This window comes from Aquila chrysaetos, chromosome 8 (genome assembly GCF_900496995.4).
Source record: "Aquila chrysaetos chrysaetos chromosome 8, bAquChr1.4, whole genome shotgun sequence".
In the NCBI taxonomy this organism is placed as follows: domain Eukaryota; kingdom Metazoa; phylum Chordata; class Aves; order Accipitriformes; family Accipitridae; genus Aquila; species Aquila chrysaetos.
Genome location: NC_044011.1, coordinates 21,047,810 through 21,073,928, shown reverse-complemented (window position 1 = coordinate 21,073,928; position 26,119 = coordinate 21,047,810). Strand labels below are relative to the sequence as shown.

Genomic DNA, 26,119 nt, shown 5'->3' with positions numbered 1-26,119 from the left:
TTGCGCTCGGGCGCTGAAACAGAAAGGGAAAAAAAACAAGAGGCTCGGCTCAGCCCTTCATTCCGCAGCGGCGGCGGCAGCGGCAGCAGCTCCGGCGGGGAGGGGGCGGCGGAGGGAAGGGAGCCCCGGCTCGGCGGGGGGTTGATGGCTCCCGAGCTCGGCTGCGTCCCACCGCCCCAGCCCCGCTGCTGAGCAGGAGTTACCGGCAGGATCGCCCGGAGGAGGAACCCGCCGGCGGAGAGGTGAGCGCCGCTGCGGGCACGGGGAAGGGAGGCGGGCAGGGCACGGCGGGGCACGGCACGGCACGGCACGGCGGGGCGGCGGACCCTCCGGCCGGCTTCGTCTCCCCCACCCCCCTTGCAGGAGGGCTCCTCGGGCCACCGGGCGGGTTTGGCCGCGGGGTTTGGTCGTTTTCTGCCCGGCGGTTACCGCTGCGAGGGGGGCCGCGTGTTGGACATCTGTGGCCGGGCGGTGAAATTGTGCCCTCTGTTGACCGGCGCTGGGGCGGGCGCGGCGGGACCCCGGCCCCCCCCCGCGGGGGCTGAGCGGGCTGCCCTCAGCGCGGGCCGGGGGGACAGCGAGTGGCGGTGGCCGCTCCGGGCTTGCTTCTAGCGCTTGCCGCTGCTGGGAGAGTCGCTGGCTTCGAGCTCCTGCTGTAAAGCTGGCGGGGGGGAATAGCGGTGGTTGTCCTTTCCACCTTGCATGCACTTGCTTCCAGCAGACCAGTCAGTTAGGGAACCAAGCCGTGTAAACCGGTCCGGTGGTACATAGAACACCCTCCATCCTCATCTTCTTCCTCGGTGAAGAGTGATAATATGCCTAGTTCTGTACCAAGCACTCAGACAAAGACCCGGGCATAGAAATCCATGGGCGCTGTAGATGTATTAAGCATGTTTATTTTAGCATTGTCTTAGCACTCAGAAGAAAAGAGTTTATTATTGCTGTTTTCTGGATAGAGGACAGAAAATTAAAATAACTTTATGAAGCCACTGGCGGATCTCGGAACAGTATTGAGCTTTCGCGAGCCCAGCATCCTCAGTATTACCTGTTCGGAAAGGATGCTGCCTCAGATAGCTATTTAATCATTGTTTACAGCGGTGCTCTTCAGAGAATTCGTAGTCATTACACGTCAAAAGGTTAAAGTAGTATAGCATACAGTAAAGCACAGTACAGTGTAAATTAATATAATTGTAGCTGAGCTTTCTGTTCCTTAAATATCTAGCTTAGGTGACTATTGAGTTCTGTTTGTTTCATCACATTGTTTTTGAAAAGAAGGGTTGCTCAGCCTTTGCCTCGATTGACATTTAATGACCGTAAATAGCATAGACAGTAATTTCCACGTGTGGAGGGGAAAATATGCCTGTAGAATATAATATTGAATAATATAGTTTCAGTGAATGCTTCTGTAAACTCAGTACTTTCTGTTAATATTATATAAATTATATAAATATTATAAATAACCATTTCAAGGGTCCATGTCGGTAGTGCTTAATTCGTGTAAAAAAAGCCCATTGACTCAATGGCTCTACTTACATAAGGAAGGAATTCAGTATTCTGGTCATCTCGGAGTAAAGTATAGCTGTGGTTATTAAACAGATTGATAAGGGGTTCTTCATATTTCATTTCTTAAATCATCCATACATTTAAATATAGGATTACATAAATAGCACATGTAAAACTATATTGGTGGGTGGAGTGGATGAGAAAATGTGTTATTTCCATTTTAAGGCTGTATGTTGGTGGGGGAATGATAAGAATATGCCAGCTTTATTAGCTAAAGGAAAGCTTTTCCACGTGTTGCAAGATGTGACAGCTCTGAGCCCTGTCCCTAGTGCTCTTACAGGAGCAGAGGAAACACTGCATGAATGACATTGCCCTGACTGAGCAGAGAGAACTTTGCAGCATCTCACGTTTCACCTGCCTCTGTTTAGGGCTTGACAGGATGTCCACTGAATCTCTCCATCAGCTGGTTCTCAGAGAGGTTAGAGAGGGCAGCTCTTGGCAGCAGGAGCTCAAGGTCCCCTCTTACCCCGGCAGGGTCCTTTCCAGCACTCCAGCTGAGCGGTTGGAGGTGGATGTCGCCAATGCAAGTGTCCGGGTGAAGAGGAGAGAGCAGCTGGTTCCCTGCAGGGAAGGGCGTGCTGAAGTCCTTCTGTGCAAGAGGGGTCTTCTGCCTCCACAGACCTGAGAGTGCCTTCCTGGTCAGCCCATCAGATTGTACTCCTTCTGCCTCCCTCTGGCCCTCCAGACTCCCATCTCCATGAGGAAACTTCCTAATAGTTGCATAAACCAGTTTTCAGTTGCTTCTTGTCTCCCTGTACTTGGCAAGGTATATAACCAGACCTTAACACATACTTACGCCTTGGTATTTGTCCCTAGATTCATAATCACAATGGTGGGTTCCCCTAATGTGACCAGCTGTATTCTAAACATGTTAGGCATGCATACCTTTATTTGTCTTAATAGAAATTTTGCTTTGCTTTTAAACAGAGCAATAACGTACATGGCCAGCATGGAGAGTCTCTCCATGTAAAAATAGGTTGTTGGTTGTGTTACTGCAGCGTGCGGGAGTTTTGAGGGATGTGGTCCCTAGGTTTGGCTCTAGCTAGCCGCAAAGTTAATGTGCTCTGAATAAGTATTTTAGAGAGTGTAGACAGTTTGAGGTTATGGGGTTTTTTTTGTTCTTCCTGCTGTAGCCCATAAGGCTAGAGATACTGCAGAAAGGGATGCAGGCCAGCAAACATTACATGTCCCACTGTGGAAAAATATTGGGGTTTTTGAGCTAAGTGGAAATGCTTTTTCAGCTATGTTGACTTACCGCTGAGTAATAGCGGCACTGCAGTCTGCACCCCCACACGTGGCACAAGCACCTCTGTGCAGTAGCTCTACCACTCACAAAATATAAGGAGCCTCAAGAAGAGTAACCTAAGTCTGTCCCCGAGTACTTGCTCTGCGACAAATTCCTCATTTGCCATCTTCGGCCACCGTAAGTATGGGACAGATACTAGCATGGCATGTAATTCTTGGGGCTCTTTTTGTAACTGTACCAAGCATCACTTCTCAGAATGTATGGGTTGTGGAAATCTGAAATGGTCATTATCTGCTTTTTTTGGCATGTCATCAAAACAAGAGCTTGAAACGTGCTGAAAGTTCAGCAAGTTCATATGGGATTACACTGTACAATTATCAATTAGTCAAGTTTCCAGGATAATTATCCCTTGCCTTGATATTGCCTTCTTTTATCCTTACTTTGATTTGAATGCTTTTTTTTTGGAACGATGATGCAATTTCCTTAGTTATGAATAAATTCGCTTTAATATCTCAGTAAATGATCGCAGTAAATGATTGGAATAAACTGATCAGTGCCTACATCTGAGTAATGCAGAGAGGCTGATGGATATGAGCTTTAAAAATCATCATCTGTCTAAGGCTCGGTGGACTGCATCCACCCTGTGCTTATTTTAGGCAAAACTGCAGCCAGAATCCTGCCCTTGAAAGTGCCTTCTCAATCTCTGCAGAAGTGATAGCACTGTGATGCAAGGACACTAACCTGTCAATAAAAGGATCCTTTTTCATTTCAGATGTCTTCTAGAAACATGGCTGGCCAACACATTCTTCCTCAAGCTTTGTATCAGAGCAATATGCTGAAAGCCATGAAGATTAGAGAGAGGACACCTGAAGATCTGGTCAAACCCCCCAGTGGAATAATTCACCACTTCAGGACTATGCACAGATACACCATAGAAATGTTCAGAATGTGCCAGTTTTGCCCTCAGTTTCGGGAAACACTTCAGAAGGCCCTGACTGACCAGGCCACCCAGACTTCGCTGGAGCGCCAGAGGAAGCTCAACTGGTGCATGGAAGTTCGGAGACTTGTCCCTTTGAAGACTAATGGTAAGTTATGAGCAGGTCTTTGCACCCCCATTATAACGGGTAATATGAATGTAACACCTTTATTAATAGCATCTGAGTTCACGTTACTGAAACAGAAGCACACAGCTTTAAAAAAGTGGTGCCTTTTAATCTTAGTTTTGCAAGCTAAAATTCTTTTCACATGATGTACTGTCCTGAGGCTGTAGTAGACCCCTGCCCCTATCACGGTATTATGAATAGCCCGAAAATTTCACAGATATTTTCATAATATCAGTAACCTGTGGCACGTCAGAGTAAAATACCAGGTGGGAAACTTGACTTGCAACCCATCGCCTTTCTGTGAATCCAACTCTGCTATGTGTCGGCTGCCTCGTCGGAAGTGCTGAAGGGCCTTTAATGCCAAGCAAGAGGAGACTTCAGATGCTTTGAGTGACGGGGATGCATTCCCGTGTATATATAGCAGAAGCTAATATCCTGCCATAAGCCCTGCCGTTGTAGCTGGCAGGCAAGGTTCACTTGCTGATCCAGCTTTAACAGCAGTGCCAGCAGGAGCGTCCTGGACGTGGAGCCTCTGGGAACCTGAGCTTGCTGGCCCTGGAGCCAGCGCCCCGCACCTGGCCGGCTCCCTCATCCTCAGCTCCCTGCTGGGGTTTGCCAGCTCTTGCCTTCCCTCGGGGCTCTCCAGTAACTCCCGCGCGCGTGACTGACAGCCATCTTTGTGCAACACAAAGTTTGCAGTGCCCTTTTCTTTCAAGGGTCACTGCTGGTTTTAGGACTTGGCTTTTGGGTTACTTTGTGTGTATTGCATCAAAGTGCTGTAAATTAAAAGGTACAGCAGTAGTGCAAAGATTTCCTGAATAGGTAACATGTGTCCACAGTCTTGAGCAGGAAACTTTTGCACATGACTGTAAGAGTCGCTGGGCATTTCACATTCAGTGGAGGAAAGATTCGGTAATGGCTATGACTTATGGTCACGCAGCTGCAGACTTGGACTCAGGATTCCCTGCAGCACAGATTGCCCCAAGCCGGGAAGGTAGACTGGGACAATGAGGACTCCAGGAACATGGAAAATACATACTCTTTGCTCAAGGAGCAGATCACAGTGGTTATAGAAGCACTGGGTGTGGTGGACCTGCAGCCTCGTTGAAGTCCTTATATTATGTTCTGTGGATGCTTCGTTTCCTATCTGCTTATATACACGTTGCCCTTATCTTCCTAGTCCACGTTCTTCCCATCACAAGTTCTACGATATTTCTCAGTCTGATTGTACACAGCTGTGTTGTGCAAAAGCCATAAAAACAGAACCTCTGTGTAGATGTCACTGCCCCAACCTAGAAGAGCCTGACCCTAATGTGCGTCTCTGTAACTGTCATAGAGGCACTGACCTTCTGGTGGGCTTTTGTGGGCTGCCTCTGCACTGGTGTAAAATTCTCATGACTGTGATTAGGCTGTGCATAGAGATCACGCAATCTTGAACTTCCAGAAGGACTGGAATTGCAGCTAGGGCAGGCAGTGCTTTACAGGTACTAGGAAGGTAGCATCGCTCCAAGTACTGCATCTTCAAAACTTCACCCCAAGAGATACGGTCTAACAGATTTACTAGGAAAATGGACAATGTGCGTAATTTTTGCCCAGGGCAAAGAGCAACTGGTTTGGAATCCCCCATCTCCTGTCAATATGAGTCCTGCAGGAGTTAACACTGCCTGGACAGGCCCTTGCTGCTGACAATGCTATAGTCAATAATTGTGACCTCTTGGGTTGCCTCACGACTGTCGGCAGTGTTACAAATAGGAACAATTTGTAGACTGGTGACTTGGATCCCATCCATGAGCAGGTGTACCGATATATAAGACGCTGAAATATTAGGGCAGGTTGAGGGAGGGAAAAGCAAGGACTCGGTCTGTGGTCCCCCTGTATCCCGTGCAGCCAGTGAACTCAGCTTCAGTTCAGTGCTTTAGGGTCATTAAGTACATGAGTAGGAGTGGCTTTGGGAACCTGTGATTTATGCAAAGTAGTCGCACCGAAGGACCTTTGCAGGAGAGAGAACATAGACTGGACTGAAGGAGAGGATCCCTGAAAGAAGGGACAGAAGCCTGGAGAAGCCCTGTATTATCCCAGAAAATAACATGGTTGGGGTTTTTTCTCCCACGTGGCACGAAGAATATTTTTTAAAGCATTTGGCTGCTTAACCCATAGATGTGGGAGGAATATATTAGTTCTTTCAGTCAATGGTGGGCTTTCTTCAGAAAATCCTGGGTTTTTTTCTGATGAAGGTTGTAATTGTTGAAAACAGAGAAAGTATTTCCTGTAGGATCTTTTGATGTTTATTTTACCTAATATGTATATGAGTTTGTGGAGTGGTGGGGTTTTTTTAATTAAAAAAAGCTCTTTTGAATCACCACACATTTCCTTGCAGACGTGTGAATGGAGGATAGAAGGAAAGCAGTAGGAGGTATAAAAATCGAAACTGTTTTGTTTTTTTTTTTTTAAATTTAAAGATTCCAGCATCTATTGGCTGTAGAGATTTCACTTGTATAATGAATCGGCATTCATTCCAGCTCGCCCAGCCACACCCCCCGGGAAAGTCCGAGGGAGGCTTCGCTGTTCAGCCCTACGTGCTGCAGAACAAAAAGTACAACTGTTGCTCAATTGCTAGTCAAACGGTGCAGGGGAATTCCAAGTGCTGTGTAAGGAATTTTGGGCAACGCTTCTCAATAAAGAACTGAAAGTGAGCTCTCAGAGAGAGAAAAAAAAAAATCTTATCTTTGCTCTAGATTTTGCAAAGGGAAAATTTTAATGGGATTAATATGTCATCTTTCTTGGTCAGAAGGAAACCCAGTCAGTTTTTCTGTCTTATATGTTGTTCCCTGATTTTTGAGCTCAAGTAAGCAGCCTGCAAACTTGAAGTAAGCTTTGCAAGACAGCATTCAGAAACCAGAAGGCAGTTGCAGGAATCTGATATGCACTGAGTCCATAACAATTTATGAAGTGTTGAGTAGATTTCAGATTATATCTTTTTCAGGATCCGGGGTCTGTTGTAGGTGTTTCTCTGCAGTTTCATAGGAAAAGTAGCAAAAGTGTTCACAAATGGTGTAACTGAGCTCATAATGCATGTGGCAAACTGGGTTTAAGTTTGGTGGGGGGGGTTCTTCAGGTGGGGGTTTTTTTCCCACATGAGAAAAATCTGGTAGCTTTACCATGGTTGATGTCCTCTATTCCAAGGAAGTTGATGTGGTTTCTTAGCATTGGGTGAAGCTGTTTACCACTGTAGTAAACACTGGATCTAGTTTTCAATCTGAGGATATGACAGTAATGATTCTTGATGTCTCCCTTTCAGGGGAGACATCCCCGTTTGAAGAAGATGGCTAGAGATAGAATTTGAAACCCAGCCATAGGCATATTTTGTCACACCTTTTAATTAAGTTAGTTAACTCCTCTGATTCTCAGTTTCTTCCCCTCTGAAATTGCAGAACATTGATTTCCTTCCTACCTGGAGAGTAAAGAGGACTTTTTCAATGCAAAGAGGGTGTCTAAATGAAAATCAAATCATTGTGGTTTTCATTTATTTAGCTTTAACTTTGTGTTTTTAAAAAACAGCCCTGTAAATAAAATATTTAACAGCCCAGCATACTATCAGTTCTGAGAGGAAGGCAAGTGGTGTTCCTATGATTGCTTTACATAATTCACCTACTCTTCTGTTTCTGTCTCTTTTTTATTACAGTTCCTCCATCAAGCACAGCCAAGTGCCAAGCCCTTCAATGCAGTGCTTGTCAGGGGACATGAGGCTTGGTGTTTCTATAGTATTTTCTTAGTGGTTTCCATTATCTCTGCCCTGTGCCATCAGGTGTATATTTGTATAAACACTGATGAGGGAGATTTACATGTTCTTTTGTAATTTTAAGATGACTTTGTTGTGTTTAAAAGCTATTTCAACTGTGTTTGACGTTTGCAGTTGACCCCAAAATTTAGTTCATGATATCAGTCAAAGTTAAGTAAGATAGATAAGGGGCATTGCTGAATGACAGCTTACACTAACTGGTGAAGGGACAAAACCAGTAGAGGCGACTTCCTTTCTGAGCAGAGCTCATAGCTGTAGCCTCCTTCGTAAAACCCTTCTGTCCAAGGCTTAGAGAGAAGTGCACAGGGAATATGCATATGCGCAGTGTAATTCTACATCTCACATGCTTGTGGGGTTTTATTTAAGTAGCCATTTAAAAATAATGTCCTCTTTCTTTTTTTGCAGGTGATGGAAATTGCCTCATGCATGCTGCATCTCAGTACATGTGGGGTATTGAAGATATAGACCTTGTCTTAAGAAAAACATTGTTTAGCGCACTCAGGGAGATAGACACACGGAACTTCAAGCTCCGTTGGCAGCGGGAGGCTATTAAATCCCAGGAATTTGTAGAAACGGGACTCCACTATGACACCCGGGTAAGGTGGCCTGAGGGAATGGTGCTTTTTTCTAAGTGCTCATCAGCGTTGCCTTGCTGATTTCGTTTGCTTTTTGGCTTCATGGATTCTGCCATTAGTGGAGAGCAGAAATAGTCTTCCTTTGGAGGAAATGGGAAAATGTGATTATTTTGAGCACTGCTGTGCTGCAGTCAGTTCCTGACCTCCATGTCTTTGAACCATTGCTGATGGATGTTTCTTTCCTCAGAATTGGGAGGAGGAGTGGGAATACCTCATTGAAATGACCTCCCCAGAAACATCCGGGGCTCGAAACAGGCTTCCATATAATGCACTGGAAGAAATCCACATCTTCATCCTTGCTAACATCCTCAGAAGACCAGTCATTGTCCTTGCAGGTAAGTTGCCTAGCCAGTAATCTCACCATGTTACTCTGTGCTGTGCTAGTAATCTTACTTCAATAATTGTTGTTTTCAGGTAGATGCATTTCAGAATGGGGTGTTTTCAGCAACTGTTTGAAAACACCCAGAATATGTTTTCTCTTGCCTATAGCACATACTTACTTGTGTTTATTTGTGTTTTCTTTTTCTTCCTTACGCAGATAAAGTGGTGAGAAGTTTAGAGTCAGGCTCCAGTTTTGCTCCTCTGAACGTCGGTGGTATTTACTTGCCTCTTCTTTGGCCAGCTGAAGAATGCTACAGATACCCAATTGTGCTCGGCTATGACAACATGCATTTTACACCACTAGTGACTCTGAAGGACAGTGGGCCAGGTATTTCCTAGTACCTTGTTTGGTATTTGTGTAGCTTCTTCAATATTGTCGTGCTGATAACTCATTTAAAATAAAATCTGGTTTAGATTTGCATTTTTAAAGTTAAAATAAATGCAAAAGATTCCTTTGGAATATATTTTTAAAATGTGAGCAGAAACAGCTTTGTCTGTAAATCTGAATAGAAACTAAAGGTTGCCTTCAAAATGCTGGTTGAAAGTAGAGTGCAACTCACCTGGTTGCAGGCTGGAAGCAGTCAAAGGGTGGCCTCTGCTTCATTGTCTTCTGGTCTCCTTTGCACGCCTCATCACAGGAGAAGAAGCTTTGAAGGACATGGTCTCAAAAGAGTGTACTGCTGCCTGGCAGGGATAATGAAATAAATGCTTTGCCATTTTTAATACTCTCTTACTTAATACATTTTTAATAATCTCTTCTGAATGGATAGCAGTTCTCTTGGTTCAGGTTAGGGCACCATCCTGTGGAAAGGTATAACAAACTAAGATCTACAAAGCTGCCCACACTGAGAAGAAAACTGCTATGGGGACGTTAAAACTCTTGTGGGATGGAGCTAGGTTTGCGGTGCAGATGTGTCTGCATCCTTCTCTAGTGGCACTGTTTAGAAACTGGTTGCTCTGGCCAGCCGTTCTCTCTTTCCAAAATTCAGCAGCAGTGGTGACATCTCCATGTGTTGCATCTTGTGGTTACTCCTGCCTGGTAAAATATATATATATGCTAATCCGCCTTGTTTCCCCGCAGAAATCCGGGCTGTCCCTTTGGTCACCAGTGAGCGAGGCAGATTTGAGGATTTGAGTGTGCACTTTCTGACAGATGCAGAAGAGAGGGAGAAAGAGCAGCTGCTAAAAGACTACTTGATCGTCATAGAAATTCCAGTGCAAGGTTGGGATCATGGTACAACTCATCTAATTAATGCTGCGAAGTGAGTGTCATTCCTGTTTCCTCAAAGTTATCTTCTTTATGGAGGTGGGAGAAGCTGGGCAGCCCAGTATGTTCCTTCGGTCTTTCCTTCCTTCCAGGGTAGCACACGTGTTTACCCTCTGAAATACGAAATATTGACATTACTGTTGACATGCTTTGAAGTGGTGTGAGCTCAGACCAGTCTTAAATTTAAAGGTAAAAATGTCTTCAGACTTAGCAGACTGAAACTAATATTTTAGAAGAGTAAACCCAACGGATTAGTTTCAGTGACTTTTAGATTACACAGGAAGGTGGCTGAAAAGTAGTTAAACCCAGGAACTACTTAGATCTTGCACTTATGTAAGGGCACATTGCATAAAGGGCAGCTGGTGTAATTTTGGCTGCCCTAAGGAAAGTACTTGGCGGTATGTTCTTAGCGCAGATGCCTTGACACCCCGGGCAGTTGCAGTGTGGCAGTAGGCAGGAAGCTGTGGCCAGCAGAGGAACCACCGTCTGCGCTCGTCCTCCTGACGGTTAAGCATCAGTAACGTGCAGGGAGCAGCTGGCAGCACCCATCGGCTTCTCGCATTTAGGGGACGCTGGCAGCGGTGTCTGCCCAGCCCCTTCATGAGTGCGGGAGGGAAGCGACTCCCTGTATCCTCTGTCTTTGCTTCTATTACCACACAGGGAGGTATCTTTGTACTATTGGGTGGTTCTGGTTTAGAAGCCTTGAAAACTGAAGTCCTCCTACCGGAAGGATATGTGCGTACATAAAGAGTAGCGATCGAGCTCCCATAGTCCCACGGCTAGTCCCACTGCACAGATGCGTTCTGGAGCATTACCAGTAACGCTAGCTCCTCATCCTACCAACTGTGGCATGGTGAAGCTCCCGTGTGGGTTTTTCCCTGCGGTCGCGGGCAGAGTAGGGATGGTGTGATGGATGCTAGCGTTACACACACCACATAGAAGCCCTGTAGTCTGAAGAATTTTGCTGGTAGATACAGACCCAACAGGGCAACACCAGGAGCAGATTTCATGATAAACTTGTTCATAGCATGGGCTGGTGAAGAAAGAGGTCTTCCATGCTAACCTCTGCTCAGCTCTGCACTGGTCTTCAGAGGAATCCAGGATTTGGGGGACTTCTCTTTTCACTTCTGAGAGATTATCCGTACACTTTGTGCAAACAGCTCTCAGACAGAAAACCCTCACCTGGAAAATCCTTTTAAGAATACTTCTGTTTATCATTGTGTCAGACCATTTCTTTAGATGTGAAAGTCTCCATTTGACATCACTGAACACCTGCTTTTAAAATAATTTCCATTTACAGCAACAGTTTAACATCCTGGATTTTCTACCTGACTAATGCAGATGTGCATTAAATCTACATTTCCTCCCCACGTTGCTTGTATTTGCCTCCATCCCCATCATCTGCCCTTTTCCACCACTGATGCAATCTTCCTTTTTTGGCTGTCAGGTTAGATGAAGGCAACCTACCCAAAGAAATAAACCTCGTGGAAGATTACTTTCAGTTGGTACAGCATGAGTACAAGAAGTGGCAGGAGAATGCTGAGCCTGCTAGAAGAGAGACCTGCTCCAGAAACAGACAGGAACGGTCTTTTTCCCAGCTCTCCCTCTTACAGGTGAAATGTGAAACGCCAAATTGCCCTTTCTACATGTCTGTGAACACCCAGCCCTACTGCCACGAGTGCTTTGAGCGCAGGTCCCAAGGAAGCAAAGGAAGAAAGCAGACCTCTAAAGCAGCACCTGAGAAACTGAAGGCAGCTGGGTCAGGCTCCTCCCGTGGGGACGTTTGTGAACCTGGGGGATGGACGTCCGAAGGGCCTGTAACAGGGCCTCGTTCGGCACCTCCAACTGCTCCGAGCCTTTTCCTATACAGCGAGACCACGGCCATGAAATGCAGGACACCAGACTGCCCCTTTACGTTGAATGTGCAACACAATGGGCTTTGCGAACGCTGCTACAATTCCAGACAGCTTGGTCCTTGCAACAACTTGGATGATCAGAGACATTTAGACTATGCCACATGCAAAGTGTGCCGTCAGAAGGCCAACAGGACCTTCAACGGTATATGCAGCACTTGCTTCAAAAGGTCTACAGAGCTCTCCTCGAACGGCAGCCCCGCTTTCCTGCCCACGTGCCACCAGAGATCAACGTCTGACCCGTCCCAGATCTCGCAGAGCCTCCTCCAGCATTCCTGCCATCAGGCTCCCAACAGCTGCGGCGAAGAGCCCCCACCGCCAGCACTGCCTCCCGAGGAGAAGAGAGGAGGTAACCTCTGCAGGAAACCTGGCTGCAAGTTTTTTGGGACATTGCAAAATGAGGGCTTTTGCACGCTGTGTTTCTTTGAGTACAGGGAAAACCACGGTAAGTGGAGGTGGGGTGAGCTTTGGCACTCTTTTTGCCGGCTGCAGTTCAGCCTCCTTGAGCTATGGAGCTCTGCATGCACTGGGTGCTAAAAGGGCAGAGGGTGATGGAAATGGTGTGGAGCAGAAGCAGCAGTGTGAGGAGAAGGTGCTTTTTTGGCCCTTATTAGCCCATAAAGGGGCACACAGTAACAGTGGGGAAATCTGTGAAATCTCTTGTAAAACTTCCCATCAGCTTTCATGGAAGCAAAACTAGCTCAAGAGGGGGTGGGTTTTGATACCTCCCCATGATCCACTGCAATCATGGTTTGGTATGAATTTTCTTCACAGCTAGACAAGTTGTAGGGGTCAGTGAGGGAAATGCTGTTATACTGAAGGTACTGAAAACCAGTTATGTTAGCAAGGTTTTTAAAAAGCTTGGGATGAATTTGAAGATCTGTATCCGTTCTGTAACCGGATGTAACAGGTATAACACTCTGGAGTAACTACTGAAGTTGCCTTGATGAGCAGAGCAAGTAGAAGTTGACTGTAGCTAATGTGCTTGTGTTTTGGAGTACATTGTTATAATCGATTAGGAGAGTATTGTTATAATCTACCTTGAAATCTTTCTCAGTAATATCACGCGTGTGCATGCACGTGTGTGTTTAAAGGCAGGCCTTCAAAAAGGTAATAGTCCGTGAATAAATCACATCATGAAATCTTCATCTTTCATGCTACTGCCCTGTTACAGGCAAAGAGCCCTCGCGTATAGAGGGTGAAAGGCACATGTATGAGAATTATTGCTTATCTCTTAAGACTTTCATTTTTGACAAGTGTGCCAATAGAAACATAGAATGGTTTGGGTCAGAAGGGACCTTTAAAGATCATCTAGTCCAACCCCCCTGCCATGGGCAGGGACATCTTTCACAATGCTGCGCTTTCCACATACCTTCCAATTAGGAACTTCTATGCCAGCTTGCAATAGCTTATTTTCCAGCATTGTTCACAATGAAAATTTTTCCTTTTGATTGTGCAGTATATAAGATTGCTTCATGAGACTAAAAAGCATAAGGCACTGTTTCCCCATAAGCTCTGTGCCACTGTACTTCTACTACCTGATGTGCCTGAAATGGGGGAGGCCAAAAGGCAAGTGTCAGGGTAGGTCACGGATGACATGTTGAAGCCAAAGCTGAAATTCCTCTTGACTTCAGTGGGATCTAGTTTTCCCACTGAGGGCAAGTTTTTCGCAAATCAGCTCTTTCAACAACTTCTGATATGAAAATCAGGCTGTGTTAGCTCCCTTATTTATGTAACATAAAGGAAAGTGCACCAACTGAGGGGTCTCAGGATTGTCAAAAACCCGTGTTTGAGGCTAGTAGATTTTTTTTTTAATTTTTTTTTTTTTCTTTTTAAACTGGGGAGCTTTTTATAGTTGCTTTGGGTCATCAGATCTATTGGGCGCATTCAAACTCCTCCTGTCCTTACTTTGCGTTACAGACAGTGCTTTGCTACGCCACCAGAGGAGATCTCAGAGGAAGTCCTCGGCAGTGGGGCAGCCGGGGACCTCCGCTGCCGCCTTCCGTAACACCGTGTCCTGCCAGCGGCGTGACTGCGGCACCCTGGGCAGCACGATGCTCGAGGGGTACTGCCAGAACTGCTTCATTAAAGCCCAGAACCAGCGATTTCAGGAAGCCAGGAGGACAGAAGAACAGCTGGTGAGGCAGCCAGAAGTAAGTATGAACTTCTCAAAATCTTCCTCTTGTTTAGTGCTGTACGTTTTTCTCTTGTGCAAACAACTCAGGATGTGTACTAGAAAATCCTCAAACGACTGCATCCGAAGTATCATGGAAAGACAAGCGTAGAGCATCTCATGATTTTTTTCCTGTTGCAGCTGAGCAGCACTCCTAAGAGTCATTCTCAGTTTAGGGTTATCATGGCCGTGCTCAGTTTTACCTCAGCTGGGAATTTGCCAGCAATTTTAGTGGAAGCAATTGGACCAACAGTTGGTTGGTTTGATGGTTGGAGAGAGATTTTCATTCTTACCCTTAGAGCTATGCAACTGCATCAAGGGGTTTAGTCCGCCTCATGTTGCCTTTTTCATTGAGCCCATTACAGATTTTCTGTGTTCCAGATTTTTTTTTTCTTACTTGGTTTGTTTTGGCCCTTTTAGAATTGAGAGTTACCAAAGATAAAAACCATTTTTTCCTAAGAAATGACAGAATTTGAGATTTTCTTTGGTAAAGCCCAACTTGGCTCTTGGTATTGTACTTTTCAGAAGAAGCATGTTTCTGCAACAACCCCCAGTGGTAACCTATACAAACCATGAGCAGAGTTGAAAGTAAATGAAAAGCCGCTTGTGCTGCCAGCACGGCAACTGACAATGTGTTTTAACGTTTTTCAAGAGAACGGGACAGCACAGAGATTTGCAGCGAGCAGCGTTGAGTAGCCAGAAGAGACAGTGTGCTGTGGCTTCGTGTAGAAACAACCTGGCCTGCAGAAGCGATGACTTGTGCCAGGAGTGCCAGCGCCTCGGTCAGCTTCCACCGTCGGGGAGTGCCAGGGACCTGGCTGCAGAGGAGCCCCCGAAGCAACGCTGCCGAGCCCCTGCTTGTGATCACTATGGCAATGCCAAGTGCAACGGCTACTGCAATGAATGCTACCAGTTCAAACAGATCTATGGGTAGCGGCGGGGAGGAGTTGGTAAAGAACAAGAAAGCAAAACCAGCTACTCTCTTCACTGAAATGGTGCTATGTCCAAAACACTTAACAGTCCTGGGAGTGGGGAGCAGGGGGAAATATAAGCTGTCTGCTAGTATTCCTGTTTATTCCCAAGAACAGGAATAAGTCTCTACTTCCTCTAAACACTGCATACAAGGACTGCTGAGAAGGGCAGGTTGCCTTCTGCACAGAGCTGTTGTTCATGACTAAGCTCCTACAACGCTGTATTTAATTCTTGGACTTCCCAGGAGGAAGTGTGAAGCATTTGAATCCAAAGAACTTCCCAATTCTGCCTCTCTCTCAATACATCACCTGCTCCTAGGTGAGGAGCTGTGGCTACTGTTGGAGGTGCAGGAGCTCTTTGCATTGGCGTACATCAGTCAGAGGCAAGTCTTTCCTGAGAGGGATCCCCCAGGGCAGGCTGATGCAACTTGCAGTTGATGTCTGAAGAAACTTGCTTTGGGTTGCCGATGTCCTTGCTGGTGTTCTTACAGAGCTCATCAGGCAGGAGCTCCCACAGGCGTTCAGGGTGTTAACGGCAAGCGGTTCTGTGTCTGCAGAGCCCTCGGCAAACCGCAGCCAGAAACAAGACTGGCAGTGGTTTGCTCCTTTAACACGCTTAACCCAACTAGCATTTAGATCCTTTCCCAAATCCCAAGACAGCTGGAAAGACAGGTGATTACAGAAGCAACTTTCATGAGCGTACACATGTGATGGGAAAATGGAATCCTCCCTTCCTACTCATATGGAAGGAATTGCCTCCAACAGACAAAAAAACCCAAACCCCTTTGTCTTCAGCTTCTGTTCTGAAACCAAAACAACTCTCTTCTCTTGCACTGTAACTGTCAGAATATGTGTGCTGCTGTTCACACACTCCCCCCCCCCCCCCACCATTTCTGTCACATTTCTTCCTTTTATCCTTAATGTGATTCTGTTAACATACTAACAGCTTGGAGCTCAGTAACAGAGTGCTTTAGGGTCAAGATTTTACTCCCGGAATTCATGCATCCACTTCTCAATCTGCAATACTTTCTTTAGTGACCTTGCCTTTACTGTTGCGCCTGGTACCTGCTTCTCTCCTTTCCTTTCAAGTTCCTTTTAAGTTTTCAGCATCTGTTTTGCTGCTATGATTTTGGAGGTGATACCTCTTCTAAGTTGCTTCTCAAGTTTAGAATCTTTTTCTAATTATTAAAAAACAGTTTTTAAAAAGAAAAAAAACCTCATGACTTATTTCTGTTAAATTTTATATATTTTGTGAACCTTAATGTGAACATATGTTTTATTAAAATATTTATATTATTTGAAACAATGCAACTTGAAATTTGCACAGTTAGGACTTTTTTTACGTATATTTACTCTTGTGTTGAAAGTTACAAACTTAAATGTATAATTGAAAAACATTCTCTGATATAAAGAAATAAATTATTGAAGGATTGAATTTGCTATTTTATACTGATGAGAGAGAGCACAGTTGAGCATGGACACCCCCTGAAGAAAGCATTTCTGTTCAGGACCACCATTCAGCATGTTACCAAGTGCTCCCTCGTTCAGATGATGTAGCCAAGCGCTTTGAGGAGGCGATAATTTGCTGTAAGCCTCTGCATGCCCTCACCTTACATCATCGTCCTCTCGGGAAGAGCTCCCGGGGCCGTGGTGTGCAGTCAGTGTGCATAAGGACTTAGCTCCTGTGGGTGCAGAGTATCTCCAGTCCCCAGAACTATGGGCGTGGGAGCATAAGGGTGGTGCAGGACCAGGCTGCAAGGGAAGCTAAGGTAGACTGACTTGACTTTGCTTTCTTCATTCACCCATCAGTTATGCCAAGGATTCCCAAACGACGTTGCTTGAGTGCCACTTTGGGAGGCGGTGATGGCAGCAGGTGATGCCCACCTCTGCCCGGCCATGCGTGCAGCCCCAAAGGCACAGGCCAGCCCTACCACCGCCCCTCACCAGGGGCAGCAGGGAAGCCTTTTGGTCATGGTGTCTGGGTTGCTCGATAGCTTCTGAAAAGCAAGTTGACAGCTGCTACTTGAAAAAGTAGTTGAAAGCAGTGTTTTCTTCTCATCCCAAGCTCAGCCTAACCCAGCCCTACTGCCAAGGGATTTCTGCACTGTAACGGTCCCTCAGTATGGCATGAGTATGCCTGTGCGGGCACTCGGGTGTTTCAGACCTCTGCCTGGACAGGCAATACTGTACACTACCATGACTTTTAGGTGTTGCCCCTGAGCTGAAGGAAAAAATTAGTTGGGGCTGCAAAAATCCCTCTGCAGTCAGGAAAGAGGACCCTTCTCTAAGAGGCTGACCTCTCCAGGTCAGCTGCTGTCTATCCTGGTTAACTCTTTAATCCCTTCCGACTGTTCAGGAGCACACTTCAGCACATGCTTCAGTGCTGTCCCAATTGAAACTATGTAGATGTTAAGTTCCTGAGCACTTCTGCCACAGGTTAGCTGGTCCTTGGAATTCACTCAGCTCTCTAGCCCGTATTCCTGGATGCCTGTCCACCTTCCTGATGCGTGCTGCTCTCCTTACAATTTAGCCCAGCTCCCTCTGGACTCATGTACCCCTCCTTTCAGAGCATACAACCTAGAAGTCAGCCTACTCCCGCCAGAGCAGAGCCTGCTGGATCTACCAACCCCATCTCTACAGCATATTCCTCTTTTTCAAGATCTGACTCTCCATTTATCCGTACCCTCCTTCCCCTTTCTTTACAACTCGTGCAACTCATGTGCCCACCAGATTCATCGAACTTCTGCACCAGGCAGACACCTTGGTGCTGAAAGAGTGGGCAAAGACTGGGAGGGATGTCTGCAGCTGGGCACCAGGAGATGGAGGCAGCTCATAGCATCCAGCCTCAGCAGCCATCAGCCCCTGCTTGCTGAAACGGCAGAGCATCCATCATGACACCTTCAGTGTCAGGAGGCTGATTAACTCCAGTTGCTGTTAACTGCAACTTCTGCAGAGAGGAAGGATTTCAGATGCAATGCCTCAGATCCCACTGATATTTCTCTGCTGTTTTCTGGGCCCATTACTCATAACCCTGAAGTCACATGAGACTTGTCTCATTCTGAAGCTCCCATGTAAATGAGTGCCCAGCCTGTCTCTTGTGATTTACTTGTGTGGGAACATTAAAGCCAGTAGGGCCTTGTTTTTAAAATACTCTGGTATTTCCCTAATGTCCTTCGGGGATTTTGACCCTCTGATGTTTTCTGCTCTTTGTCCAGACACCTCTTCAAGTTCATGTATTTTTTTCCTTCCTGTTCTGCAAGAGAGAACTTTTATTTGGAGTCTCCCTTTTCATGACCACTTCTGGAAGTCTCTTCACTAAGACACAAATCTTTCATAGTCAAATATTCTTTTCTTAGCAGAAAGGCAAAACTAATATGAAACAATTGGCTTAACAACTACTTGCATTGCGCTGCAATTCCCTATAACATAGTGCAGGCTGTGCAGGCTGTGCTTACATATTCATTTTGTTTGGGGAAGGGATACTTTTAGATGATTATATGATGATCTGAACATTATCTATGCTTCTGGATTTCTCAGGGTTCTAACCACTATATTAATAGATAACTTATGATATAGAAAAGAAGAAAGCACTTACTACATTTTCAGTGTAGAGAGAAAGTAGATTAATCTTTTGATACATCAGTGCTCTGCTTGGCAAGTCTTTGGTGTACTTTGAAGCACTAGGCCACTTAACAGGTCTGGGAGCACCAAACAGCATGTACTGTGTTAGATCAAAACACTTACATCAAGCTACTGACCTAAGTGTGTATCCCAGGAGCCCCAGGCAGGACTCAGTGTGGTCAGCGGTTTGCAGGGAAAGCAACAGCAAATCCCTGCTTTTACAATTTCAGGTGCAGGCTGTGATATTCTACATTTACACAGAAGGGAAAGGCATCATATTTATGGCCTGTGAGCCACCTGCCCATCCTTTCTTCCTGCACTTGTTCAGCCCCATCCCCATCCCACACAGTACTCCCCCTCACCCAGCAGAGCTGAAGAGAAGAGTTACCTGCAGATGGAGGGGATCCACAGTCTGCAGTGCTACTCCTTCGCTGCAGGCAGACCTCACAGGAGAGCTGTGCCTCTCCGAGGTAGTTATCAAGAAGTGGTTATTTAAGTAAGGATGTCTTATCTGATGAGCCATTCATGAGTTGCTTGCCATGCAACTTGGTGTACAGATTCCAGCTGACCCACTGACAGCCTGGAGCAAGTAGGAGTGTAATAAATAGAAATGAAAAACTTTCATCTGAGTTAGTGTAAATGTAGGAGTGGCATCATATCTACTTTTTATGTGCTTGATTGAATTACAGGTGACAGCCATTTTGCCAGCTGTCTTTCATCCCAATTTCCCTGCATATGCTACAGACTGTCCTAATCTATACCACCCCATTCCTCAGAAGTGTCTAAAGTCAGTTAAATCATCCATATCTGGCAGCTGTGACCTTTATGCTGACAGTGATAGGCATAGGAGAAAAGGTGGTCCAGTGATTAGGATACACACAAAAAAAAGACTCCCATCATGAGACCAAAGCTCTTGGGATATGCTAAGGTGTCTTTCCCACCTGGGACTGGGGTATTTGACTCTAAGCTCCTTTTCTGAACAGGCACAACAGGGACTTTAAAGCTGCTATGTCAAGGAGGTAGTCCACCTACTGAAAAAAATAATCTTAACCTGCTCATCCCTAGCTGTATTTAGGAGGCAGTGAGTATGCAGGGATATCTGGCAGGGCCAGACTTGGTAGTTCAGATGCCCAGGACAATGCTTTGTTTGAGACTCCTGCTGAGACTTTGGCACCAGGAAGGCCTCTGAGCACCTCTGCAGCATGGGAATGGGGACACAGCCTCACCAGAGAGATCCTCAGTATCTGGGGATTTTACTGACAGAGGGGCTGAAGGACTTTGAGGCAGTATTTGTGGGGGCCTGTGAAGATTTCAGTTGCATCTAGATGTTCGATAGAAGTGTTCTGGATATAAATCTCCAAAAATTCATGCTGAGCATAACTTTGTGCACTTGGGGCCCTGAGGCCACAGCACATGACATCAGCTTGTGCATTCAATCTGTGCAAAATAAGTGGTTCAGCACAGTGATATGACGCATGTTTTGTTCAGGTGAGAGCCACAGGGGAGGAGCAACTGCATAATTTTATCCTACATACTTGAGTAGGACACTATAGTGTAATATGTACAGCACCGAAATAGAAAATGACAACACTGAACAGTTACAATTTCAGTTTATATTAAACTGCCACGGTCCCTTAAAATCCAGACTTAGAAGTACAGGTGCCTTTACCTCCGAGTGCTCCAATTCTCAGGTGCTCGCATTTAACATGCAGTGCAGCAAACCTGGCGCTGATGGGAGCAGATTCAATGGACTAACATAAACATTCAATCATTTCTGTGCTGATGCTTTCTCCCACATTGGTGATAGATACTGATAGCATCAACCCTTGCCTGGTTCAGAAGGGCTGTCCTAGCTGCATAGGAAGAAAGACAAAATGTTTGGAAGTGGTTTAATTGAGCTGCTACTTCGTTAACTCCCCTTTCCTTGACCATCCATGGTTATTTTGGAGAAGACTGCCACTAGCTCTTCACAGGTTATTCCTCTAGCTCTTCAATTGAGTAGGACACATTTATATGGACCTCACAGCCCAGCCCTGCTCCTGTATGAGCGTTATCACTTTTCAACCTGCGGCCGAGCCGACTCTGTCAGTCACCCTGCGATCCGGCAGCTGACTCCCGCTGCCGGCTGGCCGGAGCCGTGGCTGTCCTGGGCAGCCCAGCACCCCTACAAAGGGCTCTTGTAGCCCTTTTGCGCCAAACAGCTGCTGTAGGAAAGCTAGTCAGCTCAGTGTGAATATGTCTCCATTTGTCAAGATAAATGTCTATTGAACAAAAGCCTGTATGTATAAACACATACATATATATATTTTTTTAAAAAAGTATTTAATGTCTGTCAAACAGAAACCTAAAATAAGAGCAGGTAATTTTGCTTGGGAGTTTTATGATGACATCTTTTTGTACTAATGTTAATTTTCAAAAAACTCCCTGTGTCTAATATTGAAAGACAACCTACGGCGTGCTATCCAGACGACCCCCTCCTCCAGCCTCACTAAAGTGAATAATATTACGTGCATAACCTCTCCCCTTTCCCACCACCCCCGATCTCTGACAGCAATGATTCTTTTTGTTATTGATTTGGTTTTTTTCTCTCCCCCCCTCCCCTTTTTTTTGGTTAAGCTCTAGTACACATCCGTGGTGTTGGGCAGGAAGTCAGATTTCCCCTGGTGAATTACTGGGGGGGGGGAACTTAGATTTTGTTCTCTGGTTATGGCTCCATGTCAAGGGATTCGTATGAGCTCATATGAATGCACATCGTGAGTTAGTTCAATTCCCACCCGGTACTGTTTTTTAAAAAAGCCACTGTTTGCTGGCATGTCACAAGAAAGGGTCAAAATCCCCTTCTCATTTACAATGTAAAGCAAAGCCAGTGAGCTGGGGATCTGCTACGAGGAACGCAGCTCTGTGCGGTGGTTTGCGCTTCGAAACCTTATCTATATTTTTGCTTTTCTTACTGACCGCTCTCAGAGATGCCACTGAGTACTGTGGGGCAGAATTTGAAGTATGGTGTAGCATGAGATCACCCGGTCAAAATTCCCACTTACTAACGTTACTTGTTGCAGGACTCGTTTCGTTTCCTCTTGCCTGACACTGGTGACAGAAGAGTGCGCGCTGCAGTGACGCCTGGTAAACATCTTACTGCAAACTCCAGTAACATTTATACTTGTGTAAACCTTTAATAATTCGATTGGCTTCTGCAACTTTACTCCAGGTATTCTGTAGGATAACTAAGATGGGGATTTGGCCAGCTATCACATAAAAATAGTCTCTTACTTCCTTTTATATGTTCTGGAGTGAAAAGATGCACCTTAAATTGCTGCTGTTGCAATCCTCATGCCACAAAGGCATGCCTATCTGAGCAGACCTGGTTGTTAAGACATTACATTTATATAGATGCATGTCTTGGTTGCTGGTTACAGTTTAATGGGGATTAGGTGTCTTAGCCTTTGCTGTGGTCCTTAACGCAAAACCACTTAAAAGGCAAGAAAAGTAGCCAAACAGATATTTTAGCATGATATTTCAGCTCATTTATCCTGTAACTTATTACCTGCACTGAGGACAAAGCTTATTTTTACTGGAGGGAAGAGATCACATTATTTTTCATTTACGTATTATTAATGCACAGCCTAACAGAAAAGGATGATGTTGCATGGCTTTTTCACAATCATGTGCATGTCTAGACCAGCCTACATTTGCCTAAAAGAAAAAAGTCGTCATTTCCAGGGCCTTTTTTTAAAAAAGGGAAGTTTAGGTGGTGGTGATAGAGCAATGAATGATGACCCCTGGCAGAGCTCTTCTCTTTGATGGCTGGCGCCAGGTCAGGTGCTTGGAGGCAGGAAAGCCTCTGGTGCTTGCTGGCGCTCCTGTGCATTTGAGTCATATCAGTAGTGTGCCCCATTAAAGTTCAAAATGCATTACTCAGACCAGACATGTAGCTCAGGCCCTGTCAGGCCCAGCCAAACCTGAGTCTACATTAATGTCAAATTTAACATATTCATCACCAGAATTTTCTTCCTCTCGCTTTTTTTTGGGGCACTCAGCAGGGAAGACCTATTAAGGCAGAATTTCATATCATTGGGGTTTCATTATTTAATTAATTGACCTTTGGTTTAGACAGTTTGCTGTTACATCAGACAGTTAAGCTTTGATCATCTCCCTTGAACTGGGGCTATATCAGATTTCCACTCTGTGCTTTGCTGTGCAATCAGTCCTCCTCGGAGTGGCAAGATTTTTTCTGAGGATTTGGGTTTTTCATGTGTCTGCACATTGTAAGTTGACTGCAGCCGCAACGTCATCTACAATGTTGAGTTACATCACTGTCACGCATCTGTTCTCTGATACAGGCCCACTCACCTCTCCCAGAAGAGAAACCTACCAACAGCTGGGACCAGGAACAATCTGATCTTTAATGTGCGGAGCTTCATTATACTTCCCACACCTGCATATGCTGTAGATAGCACAGCATCTCCAGCTTTAACCAACTCCCCAAGGTACCTGTGGCTTCATTTTGCACCGCAATGAGGCTTCTGCCTCACTGTTCCCCCACCCTCACGCCGGGTCTGGCTGCACCCCAGTTTGCTCCCACCGGTGAGCCAGCTCCCAGGGCAGGCATGTTCCTCCGCTCCCCGAGGCTTTGGAGAAGGTGAGGGTCACAAGCATGGCTTACTGAAAAGTTCCAGCCCCTAACGCTCCTCCTTATGCTTGCCTTCTTCATCTTGCAGATGGCTTCATCTGTAGAAATGCAGAAATCTGGCCGTGCTTTGCAAAGGGCTGATCTTTCAAATTCCACAGTATTTAATCTTTTGAGTTAACAACACTTCCTATTTGGAAATAACTTTGAATTAAGCTCTCATCAAAGTCCAGCAGCAAACACAGCAGTTACGGGTAGGTTTTATCTCTTTTTTAATTCTGTACAATGAAGTTTCAGCCTGTGATAATAACATCTGTAGTATAGTTGCCAGAGCTGTGTTTGTGCCTAACCTCTTTTTATTAACATGATCTTTCTGTTATGTTTCAGGGTGTAACTAAATATTTTCAGTTCCAGGGAAAGTCTGGCTAGATCATATTGTTCATGACTTATTTTTCCCCAGTCAAAAAGCAATAAGCTATTTAAAAATACTTTCTAATGTATAAAAGATTGACTAAATCTCTGTTTTAATACTGCAATGATGAAAATATCATCAGTAGATAAAATTAATCCAGCAAAGCCTATAATAAATGGAAAATAATCGTGGGACATCACAGAGGTCAGCAAAACCAGGAGATGATAACTTTATAGGCATGTGGAGCCAGTTAAGTGTTTAATCTATAAACTCTCTTGTTTTGAGCTGGGTGAAGCAGAGACAAGTAGACACAAGAAAAAGTACAAACAAGTTCTTTATTCTGAAACTGCATTAGAGCACTCTAAAGATAGCATCAAGGACTGCATGGAAATCCCCTGGATACGTTTTGTAATTTTTTCCGGTGAATCTCAGGATAGCAAATATGAGAGGCGAGGGTAAGTGGATGACCACAGCTGGTATAGGCCGCATTTTGGTATTCTGCTTTTGTGGTGCAGACACCCAAGGTGGAATTTGTCTCCATTGCCTTTCCCTTCCTTGACTACAAGGAGCATCCAGATGACTAGTCCAGATGTAGATGTTTACACTGTAAAGGTGACACATTTGATGAGATGAATCTCACAACCCATTTCTAAAGTGATGTTTCCTCTTGGAGAAACTTAGAAAATCAGGGCAATATGCAGATTACCTTTTATTTCATAGATTCCTGACTCATCAGTTTGATGCTGGGCAAACCACAGAGACACTCAAAACTTATGGCAACTAGCACCTTCTGAAATCAATGGGTGTTAGACATTTAAATACCTTGCATATCTGGGGTAATTAACCTTTCACTTCTTCCATTCATATATTTGTTCCTCATGAAATTGGAGAAATAACACTCTCCTAACTCTCCTCAGTAGTTATGAGATTAAATTCATTGATGATTACAGTATCCACTGACATCCTGAGATGAAAGGTCTGATATGTAAATGACATTACTTAATATTTCTATCTGCATTGAGGACGTACTGACTCCCCACTGACCACATAACTTTGGGATCAACTGAGTCTCACCTTTTGAGACGCCTCTTTTATTTTTCTGAAGTCACTTTGTCTTGTTTTCTTTCAGGTACTCCGTGGGATATAGAGGAATCAAAATGAAACTTGCCCAAAGGGAGCATGTGGAACCAGATGCATATCTCTGCACTAAACAACAGCTGAATACTAAGCCCACTTCATTACCATTTCCTTAGTTATTTTACCAGTGTTCTAGAAATGTTTTTGAATTCTCAAATAATTCCCAGTTCAGGCCCAATATGTTCCCAGCGCAGAAAATCAAAGCAAATGCAGTTATACCAGGGCAGGGCTGTTTGGAATAAGTATTAATGGCAAGATACGTGGCTTTGCTGCCAAAGACTATATCCTCCACTTGCATTAATAATGCATTCAAGAAAACAGGTTTCCTTTGTAGTCAATAGAATTGCATCAAAGAACTACCTGGCTCCATCATTGATTTCTCTTTCGAACAAAGCAAAAGATCTGAAATGTTGTGAAATGACAAGGAAAAGTACTGGGTTACAGTGCTCTGTACAGCATTTGCAGTTGGCTGCAGATTGGTGTGTTTAGCTGCTTTGAACCGTAACACATTTGAGAGGTACCAGGGAATTTGTATCCAGCTTACACAACGATTAATGTTATAAATTGGGGGAAATAGATCACCCACTTGTTTATTCTGAGGTTTTCAAGGTTATCAAGGGAAATGAGAATAAACCACTGTGGCATGAACAAGGAAGTTGAGTGAGAAGTTCATCTGGCTGGCTTTTATCTATTTCTGCAGGGACTTACTGCCATAATCAAGGGATAAACACCCTCTTTGCAGTGCAAAAATATTCATAATAAAGATAAAATTGTGATCTCAGTGAGACCCGGGAAGTAGCAGTAAAGACTTAGAATTACTAGCATGGAAAAAAATCTCAGCAATGAGAAATACAGGGGCAAGAATCATGTGTTCTCCTAGCTTGCGTATACATCCATGAATTGCATCATTCCCTTTTATCCCCGTAATGAAATGTGAACTCATATTGAGCTATTTGCCCACTATGCCCCCTACCGTCTTTGTTGTTCTCAGGATATAATACCCCACCTTGTATTTGCCAGTATTAAAGTGCATTTGTTTCAGTGGGTCTAGTTTGCTAATCCATGTATTTTACACTGTCTGCCTCCTCTACCTCCTCCGTTTTTACTGTTTTTCCAGTCTTCCTGTCATCTTTGGTTTTTATCCATAGTGACTTAATATTTTCTTCCTGGCCATAGACGAAAATGTAGAATGAGATCAAATCTGGCACCAGTCTCTGCAGAAAATAACTAGAGAAGTCACGTGCTGAAGATTTCTTATTGCCAACCTATTA

General features: G+C 44.9%; 1 protein-coding gene across 4 annotated transcripts; it reads left to right on the top strand.

Annotated features, from left to right (window-relative positions):
• Positions 1–24,978, top strand: TNFAIP3 (TNF alpha induced protein 3). Of its 4 annotated transcripts, XR_005933015.1 has the most exons (12): positions 1–242; positions 2,038–2,329; positions 3,582–3,894; positions 8,117–8,307; positions 8,534–8,681; positions 8,885–9,055; positions 9,809–9,989; positions 11,442–12,352; positions 13,828–14,060; positions 23,013–23,159; positions 23,391–23,553; positions 24,841–24,978. XR_005933015.1 is itself a non-coding variant. In XM_041125454.1 (10 exons), exons 2-10 carry the CDS (start codon positions 2,261–2,263, stop codon positions 15,012–15,014), a joined length of 2,499 nt encoding a protein of 832 aa, XP_040981388.1. In that variant the 5' UTR covers positions 1–242; positions 2,038–2,260; the 3' UTR covers positions 15,015–20,976. The 4 variants fall into 4 exon arrangements, 3 of the variants coding, with proteins under 3 accessions (XP_040981388.1, XP_029879332.1, XP_040981389.1); XM_041125454.1 differs by lacking the exons at positions 23,013–23,159; positions 23,391–23,553; positions 24,841–24,978 and adding an exon at positions 14,733–20,976; XM_030023472.2 differs by lacking the exons at positions 2,038–2,329; positions 23,013–23,159; positions 23,391–23,553; positions 24,841–24,978 and adding an exon at positions 14,733–20,976.
• Positions 24,979–26,119: the final 1,141 nt, after the last annotated feature.